Source organism: Salmo trutta, chromosome 22, assembly GCF_901001165.1.
Source record: "Salmo trutta chromosome 22, fSalTru1.1, whole genome shotgun sequence".
NCBI classification, from domain to species: Eukaryota; Metazoa; Chordata; class Actinopteri; order Salmoniformes; family Salmonidae; genus Salmo; species Salmo trutta.
This window is the reverse complement of record NC_042978.1, coordinates 26,817,374-26,833,638: the sequence shown is the minus strand read 5'-3', so window position 1 is coordinate 26,833,638 and position 16,265 is coordinate 26,817,374. Positions and strand designations below refer to the sequence as shown.

At 42.7% G+C, this 16,265-nt stretch overlaps 1 protein-coding gene across 7 annotated transcripts in view; it reads right to left on the bottom strand.

The window, feature by feature from the left end:
• The window catches only part of LOC115158478 (disabled homolog 1), a 268,501-nt gene that overhangs the window by 5,021 nt on the left and 247,215 nt on the right, over positions 1 to 16,265 (bottom strand). For all 7 annotated transcript variants that reach the window (XR_003868675.1, XM_029707465.1, XM_029707464.1 and 4 more), the window contains 6 exons: positions 3,003 to 3,065; positions 2,687 to 2,783; positions 2,186 to 2,395; positions 1,833 to 2,005; positions 1,440 to 1,650; positions 969 to 1,138 (listed from right to left, as the gene is read on the bottom strand). Coding sequence is in view for 6 of the 7 variants with exons in the window: in XM_029707465.1 (XP_029563325.1) it covers positions 969 to 1,138; positions 1,440 to 1,650; positions 1,833 to 2,005; positions 2,186 to 2,395; positions 2,687 to 2,783; positions 3,003 to 3,065 (924 nt within the window). In the remaining variant the exon portion in view is untranslated. The remainder of the gene's footprint in view (positions 1 to 968; positions 1,139 to 1,439; positions 1,651 to 1,832; positions 2,006 to 2,185; positions 2,396 to 2,686; positions 2,784 to 3,002; positions 3,066 to 16,265) is intronic.

Below are 16,265 nucleotides of genomic sequence, written 5' to 3'. Positions count from 1 at the left end.
CTGAAACGCTCTTTACACCTCCCTCACCACAGAGAGAGTGGGAGGATGTTTCTCTCTCTCTTGCTCTCCTTCTCTCTATACAGGCCTGTTTCATTAGGTTGCGTAAAGCGTAATGTTGACTGTTGCTGTCGAGAGCACTCAACTGACATCTCTAATGCTGAGAATGCCCTACTTTCTCTCTCTGGCTCTCTCTCTTTTTTTCTTTCCCTTTCACTAATTCAGGCTTTGTTCCATAACAACAGGAATATGAGCTCCACTGGCTCAACTGAGTCACACTTCTTTCAGAGAGAGAGAGAGGGGTGGGGGGCAGGGGGAGAGAGAAGATAGAGAGAGTACTTGGGAATTGTCTGACTGGCATACAAAATCAATGGTAGAAGGCATCGCTTCCAATTCAGTTTTTTTCTACCATTGTCAGGTTTGTGACCCCAGTGCTTTCCCATTCCTCTCGCTCTATGTATCTCTGTCTCACTGCACTGTTTCTGTACCTATCAATCTCTCTCCCTCCTCTCTTTCTCTCACTCTGTCATTCTCTCTTTCCCTCACTCTGTCTCACTGTCTCACACTTTCTAATTCTCTCTCTCTCTCCTTCTCTCCAGCTCTTGAATCCAGGTATAGAAAAGACCCTAGTTCATCAGTTGAATAATAACAGGGTGCTATAGAGCAAGTGATGTATGGCGCTACCTGCTAACATTAACAATATCTTAATGATCTATCTGACACCTCCAGCAGCTCATTTAACACTTTACTGTCCACACACACACACACACACACACACACACACACACACACACACACACACACACACACACACACACACACACACACACACACACACACACACACACACAAAGGCCAGCCACGAGAGTAGCCAATCACAGAGAGTGATTACCTAGTCCATAGTGCTGATACACAGCCTATTCATCAACAGATCTCATTTCACACCCACACGCACACTCACAAGTACTCACCGCGTCCTCCTCTCCACTTCGACTGGGGCTGCCCTCGACCTCACCGAACGAGTCATCTGTGGAGGGGTCGGTGGCATCTGTGGCGGGGTCACTGATGTGGTCAATGTGGTCACTAACGTGAGACGCCGCCGATTTAGATGGAGAACTCTGTCTGGGGGCCGGGGTCGGAGCTGGGAGAGGAGAGGGGGGAGGGGTGGAGAGAAAGAGAGATGGGATGGAAGTACAGAGAGTCAGCATTCTTCTTGAGTTGAAATCAGATAAAATACCTCCCCAGCAACTGTCTCTCTGTAGTTTTATTGATGATGATGGCAAATTACAATTAATTAAATGAGATACAGAAAATCAAAAAGACAGGGAGTTGAGGCAAAAATGGAGGTAGAGCGGTATGAGGGGTGAAGGGAGGAGAGAACTTCCAAACAGAGAGTAATTTGGCTATAAACACAAATCAAACAGCCATGAGTGTGTACATACGTGAGTTAGTGGAGGGAGTGGTGGAGGTGACAGGAGTGAGGTTGAGCTGAGAGATGTCAAAGTCGTCACAGTCGTCTGTATCGGTGGCGGTCCCCACACGGCTGAAATAGGAGCTGAAGGCCCCCGAGGTCTCAGCTACACAGGGGTGCTGGTCCCCCATCTTAGCAGGCATGGCTGGAGGCTTCACTAGCTGGAAGTCCTTAAACATCTCCTACAGCGAGAGCAGAAGATGTTAAAGACACGCTGTAACATTTTGGCCAATAAAAAGTGACAGTATTGTATAGAGCTTTTGTGTCTTGGCCAGGCCATTACTATCAATGTGAATTGGTTCTCCATTGACTTGGTTGGTAAATAGAATATTTAAATAAAATCAATAGAATACAATTCTCCTACCTTGCTCATCTTCTGCCGCTGCCTCTCTGCATGCTGTGGACTTGAGGCTGATGAGGGGGTGGGGTTAGAGGCAGCGCTGGCAGATGATAGGCTGTCGCAGGGTTGATTGACAGGGAGGAACATGGCAGGCAGAGATCCTGGCTGGGCTGGGAGGTAGGCTGTAGCAGGGAACCCTAGATGCAGGACAATACACTTTACTGTGTGTGTGTGTGTGTGTGTGTGTGTGTGTGTGTGTGTGTGTGTGTGTGTGTGTGTGTGTGTGTGTGTGTGTGTGTGAGAGAGAGCATGCGCACGTTAGTTCATCCCTGTGTGTGTACGTGCATACATACATATTTGTGTCTGTGTGTATATACCTGCTCCCGTCATGGCGGCCCACTGCTGCTGTGTAGCAGGGAAGAGGTTGGCCTGGCCCCAGATGAGAGGCTGGCCTCCAGGCAGGACCTGGGCTATAGGGAGGGACTGACCCAGGGGGGACTGGACCCCAAACAGAGGACCTGCCTGGGCAGCAAAAGCCTGTTGCGACCACACCTGACCTGGAGGTACCGCTCCCATCGCCACATAACCTGGACAGAGAGAGGAGAGGAGACGAGCGAGTTATACACATGCACATAGAGTACCCCATTTACCACTGCAGTACAGTGACCTACTTTAGCCTGTAGTTAATATTGTGTCTTAATGGGTATACTGAACTATGGTCATTACGTCCACATGCTCAGTCATTATCATGCATAGATTTATTCAGACAGTCCCAGACTCATCGAACTACACAGACTCATTATAACTCTGACTCATCTCTTCTCAGAGCTGCTTTTTCCAACTCTGCTGCAAAGAGGAAAGGAGAGATGAGTTCCTACCTGAGGGTACAGAGGCGGGGTTGAAGGGGTTAAAGAGTTCTGTGAGGGGCTGCAGGCCCAGAGACGGGTCCAGGGTGTTGGCTGGAGAGGCAGGGGTCTAGGGGAGGAGATGGGAGGGAAAGGGAGAGGAACAGGTTAAAACCACTTTACCCCCATAGGGGAGCAAAACAGACACACACACACACACAAAACACTACAGTACACTGTATGCTTGATTCTACCAGCCAATACAAACAATAACATGATTCCTCCGTCAGCTAAACCAGGTCAAAGGTCATGAGAGAGAGAGGGGAGGAGGAGGGGGGGGTGTACTCACCGAGGGGGAGTAGATGTCCGGGAGTGTGGAGATGTCTCCGAAAAGCTCTAATTGGTTGATATTCTGCCAATCAGAATGAGAGTTCACAGCCGTCAGACGTCATGGCTACAATAGCAACGTACAGCATTTCATGTCCCAACACACATGCAACACCTTTCACGAGAAGACGGCACACGCAACATGCCTCACACAACCTGGTACCTACCTCTGTCTGGCACAGTGACACCATCAAACAGCGCCACAGGGAGATGGACGGGGACGCGTTAGATGATGATGTCATGGAGTAATATGATTGGTGGAGGTGACATACCAACCCGATTCAAGTTACTCTGAACTCTCAATATGCTCTCATATTTCTCCATATGTACACCTCTCTTTCTTCAAAATCCCTCTGTTTCATATCTCTCTATTTAAAATGTCTTTCTTTGACATCAGTCTATTTCTAACATTAAGGTCTTTATCCCTGTGATGACTGGAGAAAAAAGGAGTCTATTTTTAGTTAAAGATGTGAGGCTTTACATGGTCAGAGATTAGCATAAATCAAAGATAGGGCTAATCAGAGCCCTCTATAGAGATACATATAGCTCCAGAATACTGCTGTATAGGGCGCTGGGGATAATGTCTGCACAGATAACAACACTTCTTAGAATATCTGCCTTCTGGCTCTGCTAGCTAAACGGATAGGTCACACATAGACCATGACGCTCTTATTATATTCTAAAGCTTATAGTGTGTGTGTGTGTGTGTGTGTGTGTGTGTGTGTGTGTGTGTGTGTGTGTGTGTGTGTGTGTGTGTGTGTGCGTGTGCGTGTTCTACTTCTATCTATCAGATAATGGATCAGAAAGCGTGTCATTTCTAGCCATACAGATGAGTGGAGTATCTGTGCTGTTAGTGAGAGAGGAGGAGAGAGGAGGAGTTAAGTACACTACTATTACTGACTGAGGGAGATCCTGTATATACTGTACATACTGTACACTGATGCTATTCTGTCTTTCTTTTAACTGAACCTACTGACACCTATGATATTGTTAGTCTGAATCTCCCAGAGCTGAGGGAAGGTCACTGGCCTCTTTTATTTATTTACCTTTATTTAACTAGGCAAGTCAGTTAAGAACAAATTCTTATTTTCAATGACAGCCTAGGAACAGTGGGTTAACTGCCTTGTTCAGGGGCAGAACAACAGATTTGTACTCTGTGGTCACTGTAGTGTGTTACTAATGTGACTGTGAGATCACTTTGTGTAAGTGGGCCTGCATCCAAAATTGCACCCTATTCCCAATATAGTTCACTACTTTTGTCCAGAGCCCTATAGGCCCTGGTCAAAGGTAGTGCACTAAATAGGAAATAGGGTGCCATTTGTGACGTAGTTGGGTCATTACTGAGCTGAGTATATCCTATGTGTTATTAATGAGCTGTGAGAGAAGTGAGTCAGATCCTCTCTTTTGGACATGACCAAAGCTTGACCGATCACCTGCTACCATCCCGCCATCCCTCTCACCTCCTCCCATCCCTCTATCCCATTCTCTCTGACCTGACCACCTCCCTCTCTCCCCATCTTCTCTGTCTCTCTGATGTCTATTTGACATTCATTGCAGCTCTAAAGACCCTCCTCTCTCCCTGCCTCTCTCCCCCTCTCTTCCTCTCACTCTTTCCATCTCTCTCTACCCCCCCCCCCCCCCACCACCCCCCCCTCTCTTCCTTCAGTCTTTAGATACTGTCGTTTTACATTCATTAGTAGCAGCAGAGGTTATAAAAATAACAACATTTCTTAACCTGTTTGGGATAGGGGGCAGTATTTTCACGGCCGGATAAAAAACGTACCCGATTTAATCTGGTTACTACTCCTGCCCAGAAACTAGAATATGCATATAATATAGTAGATTTGGATAGAAAACACTCCAAAGTTTCTAAAACTGTTTGAATGGTGTCTGTGAGTATAACAGAACTCATATGGCAGACCAAAACCTGAGAAGATTCCATACAGGAAGTGCCCTGTCTGACAATTTGTTCTCCTTCTAGGGCATCTCTATCAAAAATACAGCATCTCTGCTGTAACGTGACATTTTCTAAGGCTTCCATTGGCTCTCAGAAGGCGCCAGAAAGCGGAATGACGTCTCTGCAGTCTCTGGGCGAAAAAAAAGCAGTCGTTTTTGTGAGTGGTCAGGCAGGGAACAATGACAGTGGAGTCTGCGTGCACGAGACGACTCCATGTTTTTCTTTCAGTCTATGAATGAATATAACGTCGCCCGGTTGGAATATTATCGCTATTTTACGAGAAAAATATCATAAAAAATTATTTTAAACTGCGTTTGACATCTTCGAAGTACGGTAATGGAATATTTTGAATTCTTTTGTCACGAAATGCGCCCGTGGGTCACCCTTCGGATAGTGACATGAACGCACGAACAAAACTGAGCTATTTGGATATAACTATGGATTATTTCGAACCAAAACAACATTTGTTGTTGAAGTAGAAGACCTGGGAGTGCATTCTGACGAAGAACAGCAAAGGTAATCCAATTTTTATTATAGTAAATCTGAGTTTGGTGAGCACCAAACTTGGTGGGTGTCAAATTAGCTAGCCTGTGATGGCCGAGCTGTCTACTCAGAATATTGCAAAATGTGCTTTCGCCGAAAAGCTATTTTAAAATCTGACACCGCTATTGCATAAAGGAGTTCTGTATCTATAATTCTTAAAATAATTGTTATGTTTTTTGTAAACGTTTATCGTGAATAATTTAGTAAATTCACCGGAAGTTTGCGGTGGGTATGCTAGTTCTGAACATCACATGCTAATGTAAAAAGCTGTTTTTTGATATAAATATGAACTTGATTGAACAAAACATGCATGTATTGTATAACATAATGTCCTAGGAGTGTCATCTGATGAAGATCATCAAAGGTTAGTGCTGCATTTAGCTGTGGTTTTGGTTTTTGTGACATATATGCTTGCTTTGAAAATGGCTGTGTGATTTATTTTTGGCAGGGTACTCTCCTGACATAATCTAATGTTTTGCTTTCGCTGTAAAGCCTTTTTGAAATCGGACAATGTGGTTATATTAACGAGAGTCTTGTCTTTAAAATGGTGTAAAATAGTCATATGTTTGAGAAATTGAAGTTATAGCATTTTTGAGGTATTTGTATTTCGCGCCACGCTGTACCATTGGATATTGGTGAGGCGTTCCGCTAGCGGAACGTCTGTCCCTAACAGGTTTTAAACAAAGATAACTTTCAGTGAGTGTGGCCTTTTCTCATCTATCATTCGTATTGCCCTTATAACCCTGTCAGGCTGCACCAAGAGGTTAATGAAGACTAGAGTTGAGCAGGTCAGTCCTTCACAGTGCACCTTACCTGTGGTGTCCATAAACTGTCCATATACATGGGGTATATATGTGAGTGGCTCTCCAATGGCTGCTGCTGCTGTTTTTGTTGAGGATGTTGTTGTTGGTGATGATGATGTTGTTGTTGGTGATGATGTTGTTGTTGGTGATGATGATGCTGTTGGTGATGATGATGCTGTTGGTGATGATGATGCTGTTGGTGATGATGATGCTGTTGGTGATGATGATGCTGCTGTTGGTGATGATGATGTTGTTGGTGATGATGATGTTGTTGGTGATGATGATGTTGGTGATGATGATGCTGTTGGTGATGATGATGTTCTTTGTGATGATGATGTTGTTGGTGATGATGATGTTGTTTGTGATGATGATAATTATTTTGTTTGGGTGATGATGTTGTTGTTGGTGATGATGTTGATGATGTTGTTGTTGGTGATGATGATGTTGTTTGTGATGATGACAATGATTTTGTTTGGGTGATGATGATGATGTTGTTGTTGGTGATGATGTTGATGATGTTGTTGTTGGTGATGATGTTGTTGGTGATGATCATGATGATGATGTTGTTGGTGATGATTATGATGATGATGTTGTTGGTGATGATGGTGATGACGTTGTTGGCGATAATGATGATGATGATGATGTTGTTGTTGGTGATGTTGTTGTTGGTGATGATGATGATGATGACGTTGTTGGTGATGATGATGTTGTTGTTGGTGATGATGATGTTGTTGGTGATGTTGACGATGATGATGATGTTGTTGGTGATGATGATGTTGGTGATGATGATGATAAGGTAGTGATCATGTTGGTGATGGTTAATATAATGGTGTTGTTGTTGGTGATGAGGTTGTTGGTGCTAATGTTGTTGGTGATGATGATAATGATGTTGGTGATGATGATGTTGTTGGTGATGTTGTTGGTGATGTTGTTGTTGGTGGTGATGTTGTTATTGATGATGTTGGTGGTGGTGTTGATGTTGTTGTTGGTGTTGATAATGTTGTTGTTGGTGATGATGATGTTGTTGTTGGTGATGAGGATGATAAAGATGTTGTTGGTGATGATGATGTTGGTTATGATGATGTTGTTGTTGGTGATGGTTAATATAATGGTGTTGTTGTTGGTGAAGGTTAATATAATGGCGTTGTTGTTGGTGATGATGTTGTTATTGATGATGTTGTTGGTGGTGTTGATAATGTTGTTGTTGGTTATGTAGTTGGTGATGATATTGTTGTTGTTGGTGATGATGATGTTGACGTTGGTGATGATGTTATTGGTGGTGTTGATGTTGTTTTTGGTGTTGACAATGTTGTTGGTGATGATGATGTTGTTGGTGATGATGTTGTTGTCGGTAATGATGATGAAGATGATGATGTTGGTAATGATGTTGTTGTTGGTGGTGATGATGTAGTTGGTGATGTTGTTACTGGTGTTGATAATGTTGTTGTTGGTGATGATGATGTTGTTGTCGGTAATGATGATGAAGATGATGATGTTGGTAATGATGTTGTTGTTGGTGGTGATGATGTAGTTGGTGATGTTGTTACTGGTGTTGATAATGTTGTTGTTGGTGATGATGATGTTGTTGGTGATGATGATGTTGTTGGTGATTACTATGATGATTATGTTGTTGTTGGTGATGATGATGTTGTTGTTGTTGGTGATGATGATGATGTTGCTGGTGATGTTGTTGGTGATGATTATTATGATGTTGTTGGTGATGATTATGATGATGTTGTTGGTGATGTTGTTGGTGATGTTGTTGGTGATTATTATGATGATGATGTTGTTGGTGGTGATGATAATGTTGTTGGTGATGATGATGTTGATGTTGATGATGTTGTTGGTGATGATTATGTTGGTGACGATGATGATGATGGTAATGATGTTGTTGTTGGCGACGATGATGTTGTTGGTGATGATGTTGTTGTTGGTGATAATGCTGATGTTGCCGGTGATGATGTTGTTGGTGATGGTGCTGATGTTGGTGGCGATGATGATGGTGGTGGTGATGATGTTGTTGTTGGTGATGATGTTGTTGGTGATGTTGTTGTTGGTGATGATGTTTGTGATGATGATGTTGTTGGTGATGATGATGTTGTTGGTGATGATCTTGTTGTCGGTGATGCTCTTGTTGTTGTTGTTTTTGTTGATGATGATGTTGTTTGTAATGATGATGATGTTGGTAATGATGATGATGGTGATGTTGTTGATGATGCTGTTGTTGTTGATGTTGTTGGTGATGAGGTTGTTGGTGTTGATGATTATGTTGTTGGTGAGGATGATGTTGGTGGTGATGTTGTTGGTGATGATGATTGTGTTGATGATGGATGATGATTATTTTGATGATGGATGATGATGATTGTGTTGATGATGATGGATGATGATGATGATTGTGTTGATGATGATGGATGATGATGATGGAGGATGATGATGATTGTGTTGATGATGATGGATGATGATTTTGTTGTTGATGTTGGTGATGATGATGTTGGTGGCGATGATGGTGGTGGTGATGATGTTGTTGTTGATGGTGATGATGATGATGTTGTTGTGATGATGATGTCGTTGGTGATGATGTTGTTGTTGGTGATGTTGTTGGTATTGATGACGATGTTGGTGATGATGATTTTGTCGGTGATGATGATGTTCGTGGTGATGACGATGTTGGTGATGAAGATGTTGTTGTTGGTGATGACTATGGTGATGATGTTGTTGGTGATGATGATGTTGTTATTGATTATGATGATGTTGTTGGTGATGATGGTTATCAAATCAATTCAAATGTTGTTGTTGGTGATGATTATGGTGAGGATGTTGTTGGTGATGATGTTGGTGATGATGATGTTGATGTTGTTGATGATAATGATGCTGTTGGAGATGATGACGATGATGATGTTGTTGGTGATGACGATGTTGTTGGTGATGACGACGATGTTGGTGATGATGATTTTGTTGGTGTTGGTAATGATAATGTTGTTGGAGATGACGATAATGATGTTGTTGGTGATGATGATGTTTTTGGTGATGTTGGTGATGATGAATGAAGGTGATGATGATGTTGTTGGTGATGACGATGTTGTTGGTTATGATGACAATGTTGGCGATGATGAATGAAGGTGATGATGATGTTGTTGGTGATGATGATGATGTTGTTGATGATTATGATGATCATCATGTTGGTGATGATGATGTTGGTTATGATGATGTTGTTGGTGATAATAATTATGATGATATTGGTGATGATGATGTTGTTGGTGTTGATGATGTTGTTGTTGGTGTTGATGATGTTGTGGTTGGTGGTGATGATATTATTGTTGGTGGTGATGATGTTGGTGGTGAAGATGTTGTTGGTTGTGATGATGTTGTTGTAGGTGATGATTATGGATGTTGTTGGTGATGTTGTCAGTGATGATGATGTTGGTGATAATGATGATGTTGTTGGTGTTGATGATTTTGTTGGTGATGATTATGTTGTTGGAGATTATGTTGTTTGTGATGATGACAATGATTTTGTTTGGGTGATGATGATGATGATGTTGTTGTTGGTGATGATGTTGATGATGTTGTTGGTGGTGATGATGTTGTTGGTGATGATTATGATGATGATGATGATGATTTTGGTGATGTTGTAGGTGATGATGATGTTATTGGTGATGATGCTGTTGGTGGTGATGACAATGTTGGTGAAGATGATGTTGTTGGTGATGATGATGATGTTGTTGTTGGTGATGATGATGATGATGTTGGTGATGATGATGTTGGTGATGATGATGTTGTTGTTGGTGATGATGTTGTTGTTGGTGGTGATGATGATGATGATCTTGTTTGTGATGGGGATGTTGTTGGTGGTGATGACGATGTTGGTGATGATGATGATTGTGTTGATGATGGATGAAGATGATTGTGTTGATGATGATGGATGCTGATGATTGTGTTGATGATGATGGATGCTGAGGATTGTGTTGATGATGATGGATGATGATGATTGTGTTAATGATGATGGATGATGATGTTATTGATGATGATGTTGTCGTTGGTGATGATGTTGGTGATGATGGTGATGTTGTTGTTGGTGATGATATTTTGTTGTTGGTGGTGATGATGTTGTTGTTGATGATGTTGTTAATGATGTTGTTGTTGTTGATGATGTTGATGTTGTTGATGGTGATGTTGTTGTTGGTGGTGAGGATGATGTTGGTTTTGATGATGATGATGTTGTTGATGGTGATGATGTTGTTAGTGATGATGTTGGTGTTGATGATGTTGGTGGTGAGGATGATGTTGGTTTTGATGATGTTGTTGGTGATGATGATGATGATGATGATGATGACGTTGTTGATGGTGATGATGTTGTTAGTGATGATGTTGGTGATGATGATCTTGTTGGTGATGATGATGATGTTGGTGATGATGCTGTTGGTGATGATGCTGTTGTTGTTGGTGATGTTGGTGTTGGTGATGATGATGTTGGTGATGATGATGCTGTTGGTGATGATGATGTTGTTGGTGATGATGTTGATGTTGGTGATTATCTTGTTGTTGATGTTATTGTTGGTGATGATGACGTTGTTGATGGTGATGATGTTGTTAGTGATGATGTTGGTGGTGATGATGTTGGCGATGATGATGTTGTTGGTGGTGATGACGATGTTGTTGGTGATGATGATGTTGGTGATGATGATGTTGGTGATGATGATGTTGTTGTTGGTGATGATGATGTTGGTGTTGGTGATGATGTTGGTGATGATGATGTTGTTGGTGATGATGATGTTGGTGATGATGGTGGTGGTGTTGGTGATGATGGATGATGATGATGTTGTTGGTGATGTTGTTGGTGACGGTGTTGTTGGTGATGATGTTGGTGACGTTGGTGATGTTGTTGGTGAAATTGTTGTTGGTGATGATGATGATGTTGGTGATGTTGATGTTGTTGATGATGTTGGTGATGATGATGATGATGTTGTTGGTGATGACGATGATGAATGAAGGTGATTATGATGTTGTTGGTGATGATGATGTTGTTGGTGATTATGATGATCATGATGTTGGTGATTATGATGATCATGATGTTGGTGATGATGATGTTGTTGTTGTTGATGTTGTTGGTGATGACGATGCTTTGTATGATGTTGTTGTTGGTGATGCTGTGTATGATGTTGATGTTGGTGATGATGCTGTTGTTGATGATGGTGATGTTGTTGTTGGTGATGATAATGTTGGTGATGATAATGTTCTTGTTGGTGATGATGATGATGTCGACGATGATGTTGTTGGCGCTGATGATGATGATGTTGTCAGTGATGTTTTTGTTGTTGATGATGATGTTGTTGTTGGTGATGATGATGATGTTGGTGATGATGATGTTTTTATTGGCGATATGTTTTTTCACATTATTTGTAACTTATATTGTACATAATGTTTCTGCAACCGTGTCTTATGACCAAAAAGAGCTTATTGATATCAGGGCAGCGATTACTCAACCCGTACTGGAGGAATTCTTCTTCAATGAGTCGGATGGGAAGGATTTACTCCAGACACCCAACAAGGCCCTCATCCCCGTCATTCGCAGGAGGAAAAGACGGAGGTATCGTGGACGACGGTCCTGGAGCCTTATAAGGATCAGTCGCTGACAGGGTAATCTACTTTTACCATCGGTCCTATTAGCCAACTTACAATCAATCGATAATGAAATAGACGAACTACGAGCATGTATATCCTACCAACGGGACATTAAAAACTGTAATATATTATGTTTCACCGAGTCGTGGCTGAATGACGATATGATTAACATAGAGCTGGCGGGTCTTAAGCTTTTTCGGCAGGATAGAACAGGGCCTCTGGTAAGACAAGGGGAGGCGGCCTATGCGTATTTGTAAACAACAGCAGCTGTACGAAATCAAAGGAAGTCTCGAGGTTTTGCTCGCCTGAGGTAGAGTATCTTATGATAGGTGGCGCTCCTAGTGGCTGGGGACTTTAATACAGAGCAACTCAAATCAGTTTTACCTAATTTTGATCAGCATGTTAAATGTGCAATCTGAGGGAGAAAAAAAACTCTTGACCACCTTTACTCCACACACAGACACGTACAGAGCTCTCCATCGCCCTAACACTTAGCAAATCTGACTGTAATTATATCCTCCTGATTCCTGCTTACAAGCAAAAACTAAAGCAGGAAGCACCGGTCACTAGATCAATCAGATAGTGGTCAGATGAAGCAGATGCTAAGCTACAGGACTGTTTTGCTAGCACAGACTGGAATATGTTCCGGGATTCTTCTGATGGCATTGAGGAGTATACCACAACACCTATACCACATCAGTCACTGGCTTCATCAATAAGTGCATCGATGACGTCGTACCCACAGTGACCGTACGTACATACCCCAAGCAGAAGCCATGGATTACATGCAACATCCGCACTGAGCTAAAGGGTAGAGCTGCCACTTTCAAGGAGCGGGACTCTAACCCGGAAGCCTATAAGAAATCCTGCTATGCCCTCCGACGAACCATCAAACAGGCAAAGTGTCAATACAGGATTAAGATTGAACCGTACTACACCGGCTCCGACGCTCGTCGGATGTGGCAGGGTTTGCAAACTATTACAGACTACAAAGGGAAGCACAGCCACGAGCTTCCCAGTGACACGAACCTACCAGACGAGCTAAATTACTTCTATGCTCGCTTTGAGGCAAGTAACACTGAAACATGCTTGAGAGCACCAGCCGTTCCAGACGACTGTGTGATCATGCTCTCCGTAGCCGATGTGAGTAAGACCTTTAAACAGGTCAACATTCACGAGGCCGCAGGGCCAGACGGATTACCAGGACGTGTACACCGAGCATGCGCTGACCAACTGGCAAGTGTCTTCACTGACATTTTCAATCTGTCCCTGACTGAGTCTGTAATACCAACATGTTTCAAGCAGACCACAATAGTCCCCCTGCCCAAGAACACTAAGGTAACCTGCCTAAATGACTATCGACCCATAGCACTCACGTCTGTAGCCATGAAGGCTTTGAAAGGCTGGTCATGGCTCACAACAACACAATTATCCCAGAAACCCTAAACCCACTCCAAGACGCTACCGTCCCACCTGCCCATAAGAAGTTAAGTTTGCCAATGACACAACAGGGGTGGACCTGATCACTGACAACGACGAGACAGCCTATAGGGAGGCGGTCAGAGACCTGGTTGTGTGGTGCCAGGACAATAACCTCTCCCTCAACGTGACCAAGACAAAGGAGATGATTGTGGATTACAGGAAAAGGAGGACCGAGCACGCCCCCATTCAAGCTTCAAGTTCCTTAGTGTCCACATCTAACAAATTATCATGGTCCAAACACAGTAAGACTGTCATGAAGAGGGCATGACAAAGCCTATTCCCCCTCATGAGACTGAAAAGATTTGGCATGGGTCCTCAGATCCTCAAAAGGTTCTACAGCTGCACCATCGAGAGCATCCTGACTGGTTGCATCACTGCCTGGTATGGCAACTGCTTGCCTCTGATCACAAGACACTACAGAGGGTAGTGCGTACGGCCCAGTACATCACTGGGGCCAAGCCTCCTGCCATCCAGGACCTCTACATCAGGCGATTTCAGAGGAAGGCCCTAAAAATTGTCAAAGACTCCAGCCACCCTAGTCATAGACTGTTCTCTCTGCTACCGCATGGCAAGCGGTGTCGGAGCGCCAAGTTGAGGTCCAAAAGGCTTCTTAACAGCTTCTATACCCCCAAGCCATTAGACTCCTGAACAGCTAATAAAAGGGCTACCCAGACCCCTCTTTTATGCTGCTGCTACTCTCTGTTTATAATCTATGCATTGTCACTTTAACTCTACCTACATGTACATATTACCTCAATTGCCTCAACTAACTGGTGCCTCCACACATTGACTCTGTACCGGTACCACCTGTATATAGCCTCGCTTGTTATTATACTTCTGCTGTTTTGGTGATGATGTTGTTGTTGGTGGTGATGATGATGTAGTGTGTGATGATGATGTTGGGGTTGTTGTTGATGATGTTGATGATGATGCTGTTGGTGATGATGTTGATGTTGTTGTTGGTGATGATGTTGCGGTTGTTGATGTTGGTGGTGATGACGATGTTGTTGGTGATGATGGTGTTGTTGTTGGTGAGGATGGTGTTGTTGGTGATGATGATGATGGATGTTGATGATTATGTTGTTGGTGATGTTGATGATGATGTTGTTGGTAATGTTGTTGGTAATGTTGATGATGTTGTTGTTGTTGGTGATGTTGGTGGTGATGATGTTGGTGATGATGGTGTTGTTGGTGATGATGATGATGAATGTTTGTGATAATGTTGTTGGAGATGATGTTGATGTTGGTGATGGTGTCGTTGGTGATGATGTTGTTGGTGATGATGTCGTTGGTAGCGATGATGTTGTTGGTAATGATGTTGTTGGTGGTGATGATGATGATGTTGGCGATGACATTGTTGGTGATAATGATGTTGTTGGTGATGGTGATGATGTTGTTGGTGAAATTGTTGTTGGTGATGATGATGTTGTTGGTGATGATGTTAATGACGTTGATGTTGGTGAAATTGTTGTTGGTGATGTTGTTATTGGTGATGATGTTTTTGGTGGTGATGATGTTGTTGGTGCTGATGAATATAATGACGTTGTTGGTGATGTTTTTGGTGATGATGTTGGTGATGATGATGTGATGTTGATGTTAGTGATGATGCTGATGTTGGTGATGATGATGTTATTGGCGGTGATGTTGTTGTTGTTGTTATTGGTGGTGATGATGTTGTTGTTGATGATGATGTCGTTGGTGATGATGTCGTTGGTAATGACGATGATGATGTTGGTGATGATGTTGTTGGTGGTGAGGATGTTGTTGGTGATGAATATAATGACGTTGTTGGTGACATTGTTGTTAATGATGATGTTGTTGGTGGATGATGATGATGATTTTGATGATGTTGTTGGTGACGATGGATGTTGTTGTTGGTGATGATGATGTTGCTGGTGGTGAAAATGATGTTGTTTTTGTTGATGATGTTGTTGGTGATGATACTGATGTTGGTGGTGAAAATGATGATGTTGTTTTTGTTGATGATGTTGTTGGTGATGATAATGACGTTGATGGTGAAAATGATGATGCTGTTTTTGTTGATGATGTTGTTGGTGATGATTATGATGTTGTTGGTGATGATAATGATGTTGGTGGTGAAAATGATGATGTTCTTTTTGTTGATGATGTTGTTGGTGATGATAATGACGTTGGTGGTGAAAATGATGATGCTGTTTTTGTTGATGATGTTGTTGTTGATAATGATGTTGTGTTTGTTGATGATGGATGATGTTGGTGATGATGATGATGATGTTGGTGATGATGATGTTATTATGTGATGATGATGTTGTTGTTGGTGATGATGATGACCATTCAGCCACATGGATGGAGGATAGGATAGAAACACAGACATGATGTATCATACACTCAAACAAATACAGACATATGGAGACAGGGTAGTCACTTTACCCCTATCTACATGTACATATTACCTCAACTAACATGTAGCCCCTCACATTGACTCGGTACCCCCTTTATATAGCCACGCATGCACAGACACACTCCTCATTACACAGATTCCTGCCCTCCCCTTCCATCCATCTCACTCTCTCTCTGCCCATTCCTTTCTCCTCATCACTGCGAGAACCATCTTTCAATTATTGGTCTCTGAGGAAACAGTAATTAGCATGGGCATGGTTTTGCATACGATTAATGCAGCCCCCTTAATTAACACCCACCTCCCTGAGCTCCTGTCTCACTGAACACAGACACACACACACACGCGCACATGGATGCACGTACGCACACTAGCCTACTTGTCCTTCATTGCCAGATGACAATAGGCTGACCTCTGTTGAATCAATAGACTGTGTAAACT